Genomic DNA, 17563 nt, shown 5'->3' with positions numbered 1-17563 from the left:
CTGGGTAGGAATTGACCGAGCAAGGTGTGGAAAAGAGTGCTGACAAAGTGAGACAGTTCTGTCAGGAAGAATGTCACGCATGGAAATGAGTATCACCCAGGAGCTGCGGCCATGATATGTCTATGTTTGTTGTATGGTTTTATAATATGGTCGGCAACCTAAACATATTTGAAACACAGAAGACATTTAAGCAAGTTGCACTGGTCTTTGAGGTGACAGCAAAGATGTATAGCACTGAACGGTGAATGCATGCATGTAGCAGGGGCGTGGTTTGATCAGTAGCATTGAGGGGTGCGAGCTTAGGATTTTCACAACAATCACACTGGCGCATACTGCTAAAATACATTATAGGACAAGCAGGGCTCACGAGAGGGACTCAAGAGGAAGTGGAAAGGGAGAGGAATGCGGATTGGTAGGAGCACTACGGAAGAGAAACACAATATTTGTGTAAATAAATAATCAAGATTTTAGGGGTTTCAAAACAGATGAGAGAGTGTGTGTGTGTGTGTTTTTGTCAGTGTGTGCTTGGAAAAATCCCAGGTGAAACCGGACAACCACCTCACCATATCCGACCGGAAACACCTTCCACCAACTATTCATCAGAAAATACAATTATTAGGGGGGTGTAACCCCCTCACCCCCTCGAGGCTACGCCCCTGATATTTAGTGAGCATAATATCTTAGGAATCGTACATGATAGGAGGCAAGGGGTTAAAGGAATTAAGCAGAAGACGGATCCTGGGGTTACTATGTAATAAGCTCTGAGAGTATCAAAACAATGTGACACGGTCAGAGTGAGGGAATGGAATGAAGAGGGTCATTGTTGTGACCCCAGTGCGCGCATCTCTGGTGTGTTCCTCATTTGTGAAATTGTGTGTAGCGCACGGACTAAAGGATAGTAAGGGTTACACTGCATTTCCTATGAGACTATATGTATTCACTAGAGAAGAAAATTAATGGGGTGCAATGGAAGTGACAATTGCTGTATAAACGTAGATAAAAATGGGAGAAATGTGACAGACCAAGGAGAAGCATTAGGAATATTTTTCACCACTATTATAGTCAACGCAGGGAATGGTCATCCCCCAGAAGCGTTGGGAAGAGGCACTGGTAATGAATTAAAGTAGCGGAGGATAGCCCTGGTAGACTTTTAGCACTGAAAGAGCAAGGGTGATGCTGGAGTCAAATTGGTTCTGCCTTGAAACTTCTGGGCATGGGATTTAAAAAAGAAATAGCACATATGCACACCCCACATTTACCTAATGACTTTACTAGCATGTGGTTCGCAGTATATCCCGCACACCACATCTCCCATTTTACAGTAGAACATCTGTTCTGAACTTCATGGTGATAGCAGCTAGGCTGGATGGATGGATGTAGGGCGATGGTGAAAAGAATGGAAGGACGGGTGTGTTGATAAACTGACGGGTGGAGGCGTGGACTGTTTTGATGCATTTACTGGCTTCAATGTGAGCCTGATTTAGACTTAGGGTAACGAGGCAACGTTAAATGCCCAAGCAAATCCAACAAAAAGAATTTCCTCCACAGCAAGGATTGTATCTTGGAGGATGTTTCTCCAATCAATTCTTTTTTGTACTTAGCATTTACTCTGGAAAGCAGAGAATGTTCTCATGCCACCCAACTTTAACCCAGCCCTAATTGTTCACAAAAGATGTTGCCGTGATATCAAACCGAAAAACATTTGTTAAATCTCTGTCTTATCTGCTCTGAAATCCTAAAACTAAGCAGATTTCCCCTCATTCTATTCTTGATAGCATTGACTGCAAATTAACAGTGACCTTTTCTGTATCACTGCCGACTTCTTTTCACATTGTGATGTTTTGTGGTTCTGTTTTGGAAGCTTTAAATGGTTTGCTGCTCAGAAGAAGTGAATAAAATGCATAATGCTAGCCTCTTGTCTTGACATAAAACCCGGTGTTTAACTATGTTGCAGGAGAGTACAACAGTTCCGAATTCGCCGTCAGTGCACACACGGACAGTTGCTTTGGGAACGTCATTGTCTCTTACCAACATCTCAGGCATTGCAGAGAGAACTGAAGTGAAGAAGCGACAAGCGCCACCTCCCCCGACAGCAATGATACGGCAGGCTTCATGCTCGGAAGAAAGTGGAGAGGACAGGCAATCTGTCCAGGTAGGTGAATGCTGATGTAAACCAGAAGCTGATACCTGGGGTAGACATGTTTGGACCTTCAAACCTAGAGCTTGATTTGAGTGTAATGCTTTTTATTATGTCATAAAAATTCTGTGCCTTGATTGCTGGTGGGATCTAAGAAGAGAAGCGCAAGCAGACCTACATTGAGAACGTTGTCTACTAATTTATTCACACATTCTGCTGTCTTCGGATCTTGCACACATACAACATTGATTTGTTTATTTCACTAACATGTGGGCCTTGTACCCTGCAGATTGTAACCCTCCTGCTGAATTGGTAACCTGTCCATCCGCCCTATTTCAGAGGGACACTTTATATTAAGGAGAGAAACCCCATTTAGTGCACATTTACCTATATGTGCCACTTAGGAAATGAATTATGCTTCCCTTACTGGGTTCCTGAAGCAGTAAAATTTCAGGATAGTGCCTCCTGTTTTTTAAGTCCCTTAACCCCACCTCTCATTAGCGTTACATTTGGTGTGGAAGTTATGGTTTGATTGGCTGTTTACCAAAGGATGGATTGTCGAGCTAATCGTAAGTGGTGTCTTTCAGGGGTTTTTCAGTTTTAATTTGGAGGCATAACATTTACTGAGTTTTCAAAGCAAATTTCAGAATTTTTTAAAAACAATCATTGAGGTGTCATAACCATCTCTAACCAACACTTTATTTAATGGTATATTGTTTGCGAATTTCTGAGTGTTTTCTGACTATAATCTGCATCCAGCTTCTATGAAGGTATTCCCTACCTTGTTGCGCACAGCGTTTGGCCTTCTTGGTCATGTGCAGGAAACGTTGGTTAAGGGCTGGGACAGCAAGACGGTCCTGCCACGGCCACCAATTGTGCATAATGGGAGAATGGGTACTGACAGCAAGGAGCCAATTCCAGGACTTGGCGTACACAGTCAAACCCTGCTGCCAACCCTCCACCCGTGGCAAATTTCCACTGCGCAAGACCTTTTGCCATGTAGTGCGGAGGCTGACAAAACGCTGCAGGTGATAAACCCCTTTAATTTATTTTTATTATAATTATTTTAATCCTCGGGTACTTTTTGAACCTTGTTGGGCTTTCTGAATGGTTCATGAAACCAGTCCTGGGTCAATGAATTGCTCAAGTAGGTCCAACACGTTTTCAAGATCCCGCGCTCTGGTTATAGCTGACCATGAGGCAGGGTCATCGATTCTCAAGTCCTTGCTGTGAGTCTGTGAACCCTGCCTCTAGGTCCACAAACTCAACTGCAAAATGGAGTTTTGAACAAATAGGGGTAAATGGTTGCTGCAACAATTTGTCTTCTTTGCAGCCAGTCGGAGGCTTTGTGTCCATTGACACAGCTTTGTGAATGAATGAATGATTAGCTTATATATAGAGTACGGCTACTCGGTGAGTGTCCCAGCGCTTAGCATAAAAGAACAGGTGGGATTGGGCAAACAGTCAGGTATGAGCCTTCCGGTTAAAGCTTAAATATGTAAGTTTTCAGTAATCTTTTGAAGGTTACTTCACCTGTAATAATTCTCAGATGGATAGGCATCTGGTTCAAAATCTTTGCGTCCAGGACCATGAAGGAGGAACCCCCCCCCCCCCCATGTTTTTTCCTAAAAAGATGGACTGATAACGATGAACCCAGCTTTGGGCATGCTGACCTCAAATGAATGACGGAAGAACAAGCTCCGTCATCCAATCAGATTTTTTATTTTTTTTATTTGGTCCCACAGACAGTCAACTAAGCTGGATTCGAGGAATGTCCATGGAATAAAAATTCAGAAACGGTACCGTACACTCCAATCCAACCATTTGTAGAGCGCACAGCTGCCTCTGAAGATGCGTCCCTGCGCTAGTGGTGACAGGTCTGAAAGCGGTGCAACATATAACACAGGCTGAAATGCCCTCCAGACAGGAGTCAAAAAGCAGAGTTTTGAGATTCTTTCTCAAAGCAAATTCAGAGGGACAGCATCGCAAGCTCAGAAGAAGAGCATGCCATGGCTTAGAAGCAAGAACAACAGAAGACCTACCACCTCTCCTGGCCACACGAATCTGAGGTAGTTGGAAAAGTTTGAGGTTGTTGGATCTCAGATATCTGACTTGAAAATAAAGCTTAAATCTCCTGCTTAGATAGACGGGCCTTTTTGTTCAGATGCCCTAAAGGTGAAAGTTAGTGCCTTAAATTAGATCCCCTTGGTAACCGGAAGCCAATGAAGTTGGTGTAGGTATGAAGACACAGGAACCCTGCCAGAATCTTCAACATTAGGCGAGCGGTGGAGTTCTGTATCGTTTGCAAGCGTTGAATTAGCCATACTGGCAGACCCAGATACAAGCTATTGGCATAATCCAATTTGGACGTAACCAAGGCATGAACAATAGTTTTACGAAAGTCTTCCGGTATAAGAGGGAACATTTTGTTTAGGGACCCAAGTGTGGCAAAACAGTTGGAAGAAATAGCCTTAATTTGGGGCTTGAATGAAAGATTGAAGTCACATTTCAAACCCAGATTTCTCACAATAAATACCAGAAGAGGGGGAACCCGCTCTCTGTCGGTCACCAGTTGCTGGAATCACGAGAAGTCTTAGTGCAAAAGAAGAGAATTTTTGTTTTTTCAGAGTTAAGCTTTAAACAGCTTGCAATCATCCACTCAACCACTGCCTTGAGGCAAAGCTTAAAGGCACCCAGTGCCCTGGCACGTTCTCTTGAAAACCCACGAGGAGCTTGGTGTCATCCATGTAGGAGGCAACCCGCACACCCCATGCCTCAACCAACTTTGCTAGCAGCTCCAAATAGATATTAAAAAGGGTGTGACTCAGTGCCGAACCCTGTGGCACACCACACTCCAGTGGTTTAGAAGAAAAGGTGTAAGGAGCAGGAAAACCTGCTTGTGAACAGTCTTTGATAAAGATTTCAGCTATAACTTTTAACCCTTTAATGCCCAAAGAGACTTTTTTTAAAGCTAATTTCTCAAATCTACTGAACGGATTTACACCAAACAAGTCCCATTACAGGCCTACCTTGAGAGGGCTCTGGGTGACCTTTTAAATAAAACCTACCCTTTGACCGTCTTTGGCCTTAGGTTCCGCACAAGATCCCAGACAGGGCTGAATATCTATGCACCTCCTAGTTTCCCAGCCTCTTTCCAAATAGTACTTTCAGAAACAAATGACCATGTACACTCTGAACTATAAGGGGACACAACAGGTATCGTTCCCAAAGGAAGATGTTACTGTCAGTACGCACTAGCCTGAAAATCCAGACACAACTAAAGTGATTGTAGTTCCCAAATTTTGCCACAGCCAAGCCCACACTCCCATCATAGAGTTATAGAATAGACTCGGGGAAACAGGAATGGGATAAGAGAGAGAAGTAGAGACACTGGATAGCATTACGCGCTTGGCTGCACAGTTCGGCACAGTTCGGCTTAACAGGAGTTATTGATATCTGAAATGTAAAAGAGAGCTTAAGTATACCTATAGTTTAAACACACTGGTCTTCAGACTGGACTTCAGACTGGTCTTAAACATGTTGACCCAATACTAGGGACTCTATACTCATTATAGTTAGACTTTCCCTATTATTAACCCCTGATTTTAGTCATACCAACTAGGGGCCGGAATAAAATATTAGCCCACTAATTAGGTATTTTTAACTTTTTGTTTTTCCACTCCACTTTCACTGCACTACACATTTTCCACAACTTAGTGCTCCTACGTAGTTCCGCAAGTCGCAGCACGCCTCAATCCGCAGCGGATGGAGAGGACCCCAATGATGAAGCATGCCACTCTGGTGGGTGAGGGGACTCTCGAAAAGGTTTTTTCTTTTTGGAAAGAGGATTTTCATACATGTTCAGTGAAAACCCTGTTCTTCCCCACAGTTAGGTTTTTATTCTGGTATTCCAGATTTTGTGAAACTTCATTCAGTTAGGAGGGTGAACCTAACCTCAACCTCTATCTACCCCGATCTATTGATTGCTTCCTGATACAACACAAACAAGCACTAGCGAAGGCAAGAGGTCTGACTTTGTCAGTGCTTGTTTTGTTTTGTCATGTTTTTTCCAAAACGTTATTGTTGTGGAAGCTGCTGCGCACTCATCAATCTAAAAACAAGCATTGCTTAAAAGCAAAAATATTTTGTTCTTGAAGAGCACACTTTGCCATAGTAGTGTCTGGCAGCTAAGGGGGCTACTTTAAGTGTAGATGTACTCCTTGTGAAATGGCAGAATGCTGTCACTCGCAGTGAAGACAGCCAGTGGTTGAATTGTGCTAACCCACTGGCACGTGCTGTACGCTATAAAGGACAGAAGAAAAATGTGAATAATATTAATGCTATTTATAAAGTGCATAGCTACTGCTTGCAGAGTGTCCCTGCGCTAGGAGCTGACATAGAGAGAGAAAGGTTGGCCAGTCCAATGGGGGCGTGGGGGATGTTACTCTGAGCAGAAAAACAAGTCTCTAGTTTTTCCCAAATAGAAGTTCGGAGGGAGCTTTCTAGATTTCCAGAGGTTGGGAATTCCAGGCTTTCGGAGCCAAAAGACCAAAGGAGATATCTCTTGCTCTGGCCCTTTTGGATTTAGGAATGATGGTCCATTTAGCTTCAGCTGAACTCAGGTTTCTAGTAGGTGCATAGGGCTTCTACCATAAGCTGCAGGTAGTGAGGGCCTTAAAAGGAGAGGGCCTTAAATCATTAACAGAGTGCCTTAAATAGGACTCTTTGCCTTACTTGAAGCCAGTAAAGCTTCTGCAGTACAGGTCTGATAGAGGCAGGACTAAGAAGCTTCAACAGTGCATGGGCTGCAGGGTTCTGGACCCATTGCAATCTGTGCAAACGAGACTGACATTACCAGATATAGAACATTGCAATAGTCCAGCCTGGATACCACCAGTGCCTGGATCACAGTTTTTGGGCAGCTTCTGGTAGGAGATGGAATGCTTTCCTCAGGGATCTCAGTATCCCAAAACATCTCCCTGCGAGGTCTGTGATCCGAGCATCGAAGGACAGCTTATCATCAAACCAGATGCCTAGGTTTGTAAACTTGGCATCGGCTATGGATAGAGGACCTAGGTCATTGGGCCACCAGACATTGGACCAGATGTTAATATGTTTGCCTAGGACCACAACCTCTGTCTTCCCTGCATTCACTTGTAGACTGTTTGCGCCCATCCTTTTGCTACTTCTGATAGGCATATTCAGAGGGAGGTGGCCAGAGTGTCCCTGTTCTGTGACAAAGTGATAACAATGTGTGTGTCATCGGCATATGAGATAATAGAAGACTCATGACTCTCAATGACCTCCGCCAGAGGCTGGGCATAATCATTAAAAAACGGATGGATTAAGTGACGACCCCTGTGAAACTCCCAGCTGCAGGGGGCTCACAGTTGACTTAAAAAGTTTCTGAGAGACCTAGAAGGTGCATCCTGACAGCAAAGAAGACAGCCAGTGCAGGGCGTTGCCACTGATTTTACAGTTCCACGGCCTCTTTAGCAGAATAGTGTGTGAAACCGTGTCAAAGACAGGACTAAGATACAACATAAGGATGGCTGTTGTGTCCCCCTCATCCATAATCCGATGACCTGGTTCAGAGACCAGCAGTAGGGCGGATTCGGTGCTGTGTAAGGGACCGAATCCAGACTGGGTTCCAAGCAGAAGGTTGTTATCCTCCAGATAGCAGGACGAGTGCCTGTTCACGTGCTTCTCCGTGGTCTTAGAAAACAGGGGCAGTAGTGAAATGGGCTGATAGATTTCCCATTTGGAGGGGTCAAGTAGTGTCTTTTTTAAGAGGAGGTACCTCCATTGCGTGCTTCCATTGCTGAGGGACACATCCGGAGGCCAGGGACTAGTTAGTGAGATAACATAGGACCGAATGGATAGTATCACAGCCCTGCTCCAGGATAGCTGGAGGGATGAGGTCATCTGGGGACCCTGGCTTGACAAGAGAGCAGAGGAACGTGAGTTCCTCAGTTTGAATAGGGCGGGAGTGTCGGAACTTGACACCTTCATCCATTGGCCAAGCCATGCCTCCAGTTGTGGGTGGCTTCTGGATTCAGACAAAAAGGGCATAATTAGAGGCAATTGGATGAAGAGAGCTGACTGACAAGCTACACGGATATATATATTATACATAAAATGTAGTAAAATCAAAGGGTTAGGCTAATGCCAGACCGAAAATTCACTGACAGAAATCTAAGCTATTCAGTCTTTGCACTGAGCCATTGTGCCTGGTGCATCACTGTGCAACCTGGAAGTCAGTCAGTTACTTTCTAGTGTGGCCGACTCAGACTATCATTATTCTGAGGTATGATATGTGCACCCTTGAATTGGGTACTAGTAACATCCGTAGTTTACAGTTCAGTAACAGTGCACGGCTGGTAGCAAGCACTATAGAAAAACAAGTTAGTTATTCTTCAACATTCATCAGTCATGCACACACCATAGAAATCCCTTCGACCACAAGATAGGCGGGCTCTGCTGCTGTGGAGCCGTTACAATAGGTTAAATGTTATTTTGTTGGTAGCAGGGCTGCTTAGAAATGAAGGAATGCATTTACAGAGGACTTGAGGTATGACAGTGGGGCTATAAGACATAGGGAAATGTAATGTATCTTATTAAACGTCACTTTGACACACCACACATTGTGGGGCCTTGCACGGGGATGGGGAGTGGTACTTTAATATGACACGTTGCGAATTGACATTACTGCAACGATTACCTTTTCCTATTTAATTTTGGGACACGCAGGAACATACAACCTAAGTCAAGAGTAAAAGCATCATTTTTCATGTAGCTTATATGATGGAGGGAGCTTGGTTAGGCAGCATGCGACAGCCTGTATGTTAGTGCGCATGTGCCTACCACCAAGTTACCCGTGGGCAGTGGTTGTTTGCACAGTCCTGCTGAGGCAAGTTAGGCTGCTTGGATGAGATGCAGCGACTTCTCATAGAAGTACCTACTTCTCAGAGATAGTAGGCACATGCATAGCAGGACGCAGATGTTCTGGGCCTTGAATTACCTGTTATAATACATGGAGGCCTGTAATAACTGTTTTAAAAAACTCTGTCATATGTTCTTATTACAGTCCAGTTGTGACATTACTACTCTACTGTAATAACCTATTATAGTAAAGTGGGATACGATGCCTGTTGTCCGCAGACAGTGTGCAAGGCCTGTGACTGAGCAGAATTACACCCGCTTTTTATTAAAGGGATGCATAGCTTTTCAGGTGTTTTTTTTTTTTAATGTTCTCAACTTAAAATGTGCAGCCATTAGCTGACAAGGAGTCCTTATTCCTGCTTGTCACAATGCTGGAAATCATTACAGAAAGGCAGGAATCCACTAGCAGGGCATCACACACTCTGAAATTCAGTCCCTTTTGAAAGTGACATTGATCTGCTTAAAGCATATTTTGCATTCGGATGTAAGCTGCATATTGGCATGTTTATTCTCACACCTCTGATTCCACTTTTGTACTACGTCTGCAGCCATATCATCTCATTCATAAGAACGAGCAATAGACCAGTGATTCAAACGTCTTGTGAAGGGTCATGGTGTATCATATATTATAAGAAATAAAATACCCACTAGTGTACATAGTTCGGTGCACCATGATGCTATGAAGGTAACTGGCTTTGAGCCTTGTTCCTCTATATAGTCATGAAATTCCCCAGGGACTTGCAATGTCCTTTTGATACATAGTGGGCCCTCTGTCACATATATAATGCATATTATACTGAGCATATTAAATATAGCCAGGGCTGCTGGAATTATGCGGTATGAGGGTGTCAAAACAGGCGACAGATTTGGGTTAAGTATGCGGCAAGCAAAGCCAAATTATGCAGTTTAATGCAGCACATTTCGTAATAGTGTTACTTTTTTTCCTTCATTTTAAACTTGGTAACACTGTGTAGACACTGGTTGCATCTCTTTAGTACCGGTTTAACACCCAAATAAAGCAATAAGCAACAGGAATATGACCGATCCAGCTTTGAAAAGGGCGTTACACTGCGTGGCAACATGAATTTTTAGCAACTTTTGACCTAGACATTTTTTTTTTGTTAAAATCAGCAGATTACACAGCCACACAATCGCATAATTCCAGTGGCCCTGAATATAGCTGACTGGTAATTGAATGTTCTGTTACAGTGTGGCATAGCATAAATTTAAATGCCACAGCTGCAATTAGTTCTAATTTTGCTTGGTAATTAAAAAGTAAAAATATGTACAAAGCAAACATCATAACGGGTAAAGGTCCAGAGTTCAGGAAAATGTGTGTCTTTTAGTTTACAGGAACCACATATGATTCCCTTGGTAGGCCAAACAAATGCTGTTTACTGACGCGGAGACACAAGGCTGCTAAGTTACTTTATCTTCAGTGTGTGAAACTTGGAAATCTCGAGATGTTGTTGCATGTCCCAGTTATGGAAAATAAAAGCAAATGTCAATTTTTGATGAAAGGAAGGACGTCAATCCCTGCTACGTCAACTTCCTTCCATTAGGAAGATAACCTTTTTATTGTTTGGGAAAGTTTTATTTATGTGCAACAGTTGCTAACAGGAAGACCTAGAAATAGGAGGGCATGCTTTTTGTCGTTGACGCACCACTTCAAGGGCACCACATTTGTTTTCCTTTTCCTAAAAGTTTCTTAGGATATGATTTTTTTGCATTCTGTAAGAGTTAAAGTGAATTCTTCGTTTCTCCTGGTATTCTATTAAACTATCAAGTTTATGTTGACCTGCACTTACATGAGTTGCGCTATATCAACAACCAACATATTGTCAAGGTACATAGATGTGGAGTTCAGAATAGTAAATATATATCCTCCGAGTGTATGCATACTTAGATGGTATGTTGGCAGTCAGTATTTTGGAGTTATGACGGAAGTGCAGGTTGATATTATTGGCCACGACACTTTAACATACAACCTTCTACTGCTCTCAAAAACCGAGCCTTTTTCTGAACAACATATTTATTTGAATGTAAAGGACTGGTGGACAATGCACACATGAAGCTATTCATATTTAATGCATCGGATCGTAGTCCTATAGAAACTTCCTGCTATCTCTTCAGTGAGCTATCTTGTACATCTACTTGTGGGGGTTCCCTTTTGTTTCACCAACTACTCCATTAGTAACAAATGCCACTGCTGCATGGCACTAAGGCCTCAGTGAGGGTGTTAAATGATAGGCCTCAGTGAGGGTGTTAAATGATCTTGTGCCGGAAGTCAGTACCCTCTCAAGGTTTGGGGTGCCAGTTTGCTCCCACGTGTGCATGTATCGTTGAATTACAGAGTGGATGGGGGACATACACCTCACTATGCAGGTAGGAAGCGAGACGGCTAGTATCTGCATTATTTGTCTTGTATTGGTAGATAGCTCTTCGGGTCTTGACAATGCCACAACACACTACAATTTGCTTCAGGGTCCTAGGTGCGCTTTTAGGGTGCATAGTTGAAAGGATGTTAGGTGTAAGTTGTTAGGTATGGCAGTGCTTAATTTGAGCCAGTGGTTTCCGGTGCTCGGCACAGGCACTTAATTATCAACACAGGAGCTTGACAGTCTGCCACAGGGTGGCGCTCTGTGGCTAATTTAGAGATTACCACAACAACAGTTAATTATTAATTCAATATACATTAAAAATGACTATTACGTGCTGCCCAAGCCATTCTTATAGCTGTGGGGGCCTAAAATAGTCTGAACTGTCATGCTTGTAAGAGTTTGATGGTTAGTAGCTGTGTTGGTACTGCCAGTGACACAGCATAGCAGGGGCAATGTGTGGTGCAAGCTACAGGAGCATTCCGACAAGAGCCCTGGCACTTATGTGTTTTTTTTACAAATTAAGCACTGATGTATGGTAGATGCTGCTCGCGGTGCGTGAAGTTCAAAGACTTCTTTCAGACATGATGCGTTGCATTTCACTGCACAAAAGTATGTATGCTACTTCATAAAGTAACTGTAGTACTTCCTCCACCTTTTTATAGTGAAGGATTACACAGACCCTGAAGACGATGACTTTAATATATATTATTACTATACGTTCTCCATATTGTTTGTGCTGCATTACTTTTTAAAACCTTTTTTATATTGTTTGGGAAAACATACTTTCTTAAATGAAAGATTAAATTGAAACCACATGGGTATGTTTCACATTGGGTGAACTACGAAAGAACAACCATCATATTTATTAAAATATTACATTTTTAGCTTGGTTCTTTACAGTGCTTTAAATGGGAAAAAAATAGTGCAGGTACTCCTTTAAATGGGACGAGTGGGCGGAGCTAGGAGCGGGACTAAGAGCAAGACGTACTGTTACTTATTGACTTAAGTACTAGTTGCAGCACGCGTTTCTATAAACAAAATAGGTTAACTCTTAACAAAAGCCAAACGCGGTGATGTTTTAACATTTCCTTGTTTTATAATATTTGAAGTTTCCATACTGTTATTTGGTGTTGCTTGGCACAATACTATATATTCTCGAGTGTGAACGCACAGACACAGAAACAAGCAGATGTGCACACACAAAGAATTCCACACATTTCCTTTAATATACCTCCCAAGAGTGTCTCGAATCTCCCCCCCTCTCACTTTTTTCCTCACACAAAAGCGCACACAGGCAAACAGACAAACATAAGCAGACACTCAAGCAAAAGAATCAGGAAACATTAAAGCCCTTTTAACCTCGTTACCTTCTTTGGATTTCTTCATTGCTCTGTCACCTGGCTGCCTCAATCCTGTGTTTGCAACACAGCAGGATGGTGAACACCGGACGTTATGCAAATGAGCCCACGCTGAATAGTTCAGCGGGGGCTCAGCTCACCAGTCACTGCTACAGAAGTGCCTTGGCTGTCAGACAGCACTAACAGCCAATGCGTCTACCGTTTATGAGTACCGGTACTCTCCTTGGCAGCAGAGAAGTGCCGGTACTCAGAGTGGTAAAAATAAGAAGTGCCGGTACTCAGTACCTGTGAGTACCGGCCCATTTAAAGCACTGGTTCTTTATAACTTTAGCTCGCAAGCCACCGGTGGCAAGGAGAGGAAAGGGGCTGTTGTTTCTTGTTTTGCAAATGTTATCCAAACAACTCCTAAAAGCTAACACTGAATTCAGCCAGTCCTGAACTTAGAGTGCAGCACAGCTTCATCAGGCTCACAGACCCTTAAGTTGCACCAAATAAATGTTGTCCCGCCAGCCTCTTCAAGACCCCCAAAAGACACACAATTGATGGACGGAATGCAGAACAAATCAAAACATTCACCCCCAGTCAAGAGATCTGGGTTAAATCCATCATTCTTTTGCTCACCATGCCACCCCAGTTTAGACCTGGCTATATACAAATCAGTCTTGACCCTGTGCCTCATGGGAACAGTCCAGCCCGAACTGCCAAGCCAGGTCCTCCCTGTACTGGAAACAAGCATCCTAGGACCGGTTTCGGGGTTTCACCCCTCTTCAGCCAGGATAGCTTGATTCCAGTGGCACAGTGAGCCCAAGACCCCCGTTCTGTTTCAGTGATCTCTCTTTAATCAGCCTTCCAGATGAAATACTTTAAAACATAACCGCTCACCATCGGCACTTACCCCTCTGGTTGTATGTCAGAATATCATATACCGAAATACCATCTGACATAAACATCAAGTCCTAAATATTGTTTACAAAAATATTGCTCCATTGGGTTGTAGATGTTCTTTTATTATCTCTCAAGGGGAGATATTTCGAGCAATATTTAACACCATCTTTTTCTCTAATGGTATTTAGGTCAGAATATTCTAGTACAATACCATTCCTCTCCCAGTGCTGTCACCTTTCAATGAATGTTTTTATTTCACTCCTTTTTGGTTTTACTTTATTAACCAAGGTTTGAAAGAATGCAGTTGGGAATGATTCAAAAAAGTGTTGCTCAGTGCCTAAACTATAGGCTTTCCTGTCTTTACTCCCCGCCTGCACTGATTACACAGCGCAACATCCACATAGGTTTTGATTGGATTGGAATTGCTTGTGCTGTTCTGTTGTCTTTAATAAAGGAGTCATTTTTCCACTATGGTGGTTTCTTGGTTCTGAAATAGGACTGGGTTTATTGCAGGACAGGATGGGCACCCTAGACCCTACATAGAAACCTATCGACGTGTCACTGGGGCAAATAGTGGTCTTGAAACTAGGAAAGGAAGTTCCAGAATTGAGCTCCTGGCCCCATTGAGAGGCATCTAGTATTTAGAGGTGACGGAGGGATGCTTGAAGGAGGGCTGGTGTTTCCTTGGAGATCTGTGGCCATGGAAAAGATGAGTGAGATGAGCGGGTCCTGTATAATTTGGCGCTTGATGGACGATGCATTGAGATTGTAACTTACTTTGCTTCCTCACAGATTATCAGTGCAGGGGACGGATAAGACTTGATGTGATCTCTGCTTGATGGTTATCATGAACTGTGACGTCAGCGGCTTGTGTAGAATGGATGCAGCGGTGCAGCCAACCTTCAAACAAGTGAAGTGGCGTCATAGAACGTATCAGTGTGTGTGCTCTCTGTAAACAAATACAGTCAAATAATGGAACAGGCCATTTGGGTACTGCCAAGGCAGAAGTATGTGTCGTTCTGTAGGTACACATGAGTAGGAGGAGACTGCTGCAAGACGCTGCATGCAAGAAGGTTTGGCCAATGTCAATAGCTTAACTCATTTACCAAGGCACATTACACCACCAAATTCTGAACAAAATGCTTTCAATAGAAACCCCAACACCCACTATGAAGTCATTTTTAGATCTTAGTCTTTGACTAATGTCATTTTCCTAACACGTGTTTTGTATGTCGCCACTTCTTAAAAAGAAATACCTATGGGCTAAACTCACATGCGACTTTAAAACAGTCTCCACACAGGTTTGGACCACTTTTGCTGCACTCTTTGCTGCTACATTTGCCCCAAACTCTTTGCGCCAATGTCTGTTGGGTACTTGCCTCTCTGCCCCCTGATTCGCATCAAGGGTTTTAACACACAGTGCCCCTGGCGTGCTTCCTATACCACTGCTATGGACAGATGGAAGTCGATTCACCGAAATGGCAGTGGTACAGATGTGGCATCAAGCCCATGTGACCAGCGATGACACCATATTGTTCACACCATAGCCCACCCTTTGCCTCTCAAGAGCCCTCCGTCTGGTTCCGACTGGTAATGGGAAGGACAAGGAGTCTCCACAACAGATAGTAACCAGGATGTTAAGAGTCCTGATTCTATTCTGACACTATTTTCATTGCTCCTGAGGACAAGGGTAGCAAGGGCGGTGCTTGAGGTACCCAAGGGCCATGAATTGACGTAAGTGGAGGGACACTGCTTTGGCAACTGGCTAATGATGCTCTGCTAATGGCCATTCCGTAAATAACTTTATTGGGAAATCTCAACAGACTGAATGAACAGTGGACAGGATGGGCGGGCATTTTAATCGCCCTCTGGAAGTGAACAGGAAACATTTTAGTGAGATGTGGAGAATGCCTATGACCTTTCAAACTGAGCACACGGAGATCTCTGCACACCTGTTATAAGGCCATTTAGAGCTAATGAGGGTCGAATCTTAAACGACTCGGTGCAAAAACAACTTCTGAAATGACGTTGTAATGTTTGTGCAAGCTCAGTTTAATATAGTATAGAATGTTTATTAAGAAAATAATGATACTTACTTTTCTTGATGTTTGCTACAGGATTCAAGTGACGCAGGCCCTAATTCACAAAACTGTGTAACTTTGATATACATAAATTAAGTCCCTACGATTTTTGTAATTACTTATATTCAGAGATTCACACAACTAGCTTTTCTTGCGTAGGACTATCTATTTAAAAGTCACATATTTGAATGCAAAACCCAAAATGCCAAACTCTGTGTAAAAATGTTCAATTATTTTGTAATTTTAAATGCAAACATTATTTTACCTACAATCCCTGAACATTTGGAAGTTTAGGATGGATTATTTTCACAATTTTTACACCCAATTCCCACACTTGCTCTAACCATTTAACTTGTTTGCTTACTTATTTTTGTAGTTACACACATTATAAAAATTAGCATGCAGAGAAAAACATGCCTCAATAATTACAATCACGGTAGAGAATGAAGCACATTCCTATACATTTGTATACCTGTAGTATGTGCACATATGTAATTCACTAGGCACCTACATCTCACCCAGACAATCTTTTTTTGCAAAATTAGACATATTGATTTATTTGCCATACAGCTACTTGTGCCCAATATGTGAATTTTTACTTATTTGATAAATAATCTGGTAAATTAAAAAATGTTCAAATCCCGAACTAGTCGAACATGTGGCATTGATTTACCTACACCTTTAGCAAAGAATAGTGTGCCCACTTGCTTGTAAGATCCCCCCTCTAGTTACGCATTTCAGTCCATAGTTTTAAATGCCCTAGCTGTATTTGCATAAATTGCTGTAAAATGGGTGTTCCGATATATGAAAATGTGTTCCTCCTTGCAAAGTTGGAGACTTTGTCGGGACACAACAAAAACACAATGTTGCAGAGCGACACTGCGAGTCACGCGTCTTCACAACTCACAGTGCCGCCACTGAGATTCCTTCTACTGAGCAAATTGCATGGAAATGGGAATGGCCAAAGGGAATTCCATACTTTCTTCAGATTTGAGAGTAAGCGTATCAGTGCTGTGCATTACAAGGTTACCGACTGTCTTTGTCAGTTTGTTCCTTCGAGCGCGGGTGAAACTGTGAGAGTGGCCTCAGATGAAACAGACAAGGACCCCACTGCTGCCTGCTCTTCCCAAAGCATTGCTCACAATGTACCACTGTCTGTATTTGGTCCATGCTAGCCTTGAGTGTGAAGGTATCAGGAAGGTTTGTGAATATCCTCAAAGGTCTTTAACACATCTATTCACTTGAAGCCCTCTTCCTCACCCTGATGGTCTCGCACCGGGACACTCACGAGTAGCCGTGCTTGTAACAAATTCATATAACATAACATAACATAACATGACATATACAGAAATCCTCAGATTTTGTGAGTGTTCAACGCTTTCCCAAAGGCGACTTCCTTTGCCACTTCCCTAGGAACCGACATTTTCCCATCCTAATTCCACACTTGAATTAGAAAGTCACATGGGAACACGATGTACCCGATGTGTTACACCAGGGGACTCAGCAGACGAAATCTCTGCATAAAATACCTTATATGAAATGAGGAATAACCAGGGGAATCAGGATCAGAATTATTGACTTCCCTACCAATTCCTCATTTCTTATTAGAACATGGGAATGTTGGGAGCTCCATTGAAAACAACGGACTGCTCCGGGCTTCTAATGGCCGGTAGAAGCCTGGATTTCCCACATTCCAATGTTTGTTCACAGCTGTTGAACAAAAGGACTCACGGAGCCCAAGGGAATTTCAATCCCCTCAGGCTCCTTGAGGCCTTTGTT

General features: G+C 42.9%; 1 protein-coding gene across 7 annotated transcripts in view; it reads left to right on the top strand.

The window, feature by feature from the left end:
• COBL (cordon-bleu WH2 repeat protein) overlaps nucleotides 1-17563 on the top strand; it is a 961684-nt gene that overhangs the window by 583928 nt on the left and 360193 nt on the right. For all 7 annotated transcript variants that reach the window (XM_085607311.1, XM_085607310.1, XM_085607313.1 and 4 more), the window contains one exon: nucleotides 1955-2152. In XM_085607311.1, coding sequence (XP_085463437.1) covers nucleotides 1955-2152 — 198 coding nt within the window. The remainder of the gene's footprint in view (nucleotides 1-1954; nucleotides 2153-17563) is intronic.

Source organism: Triturus cristatus, chromosome 5_2 (genome assembly GCF_964204655.1).
Source record: "Triturus cristatus chromosome 5_2, aTriCri1.1, whole genome shotgun sequence".
Classification (NCBI taxonomy): domain Eukaryota; kingdom Metazoa; phylum Chordata; class Amphibia; order Caudata; family Salamandridae; genus Triturus; species Triturus cristatus.
This window is presented reverse-complemented; position numbering and strand designations above follow the sequence as displayed.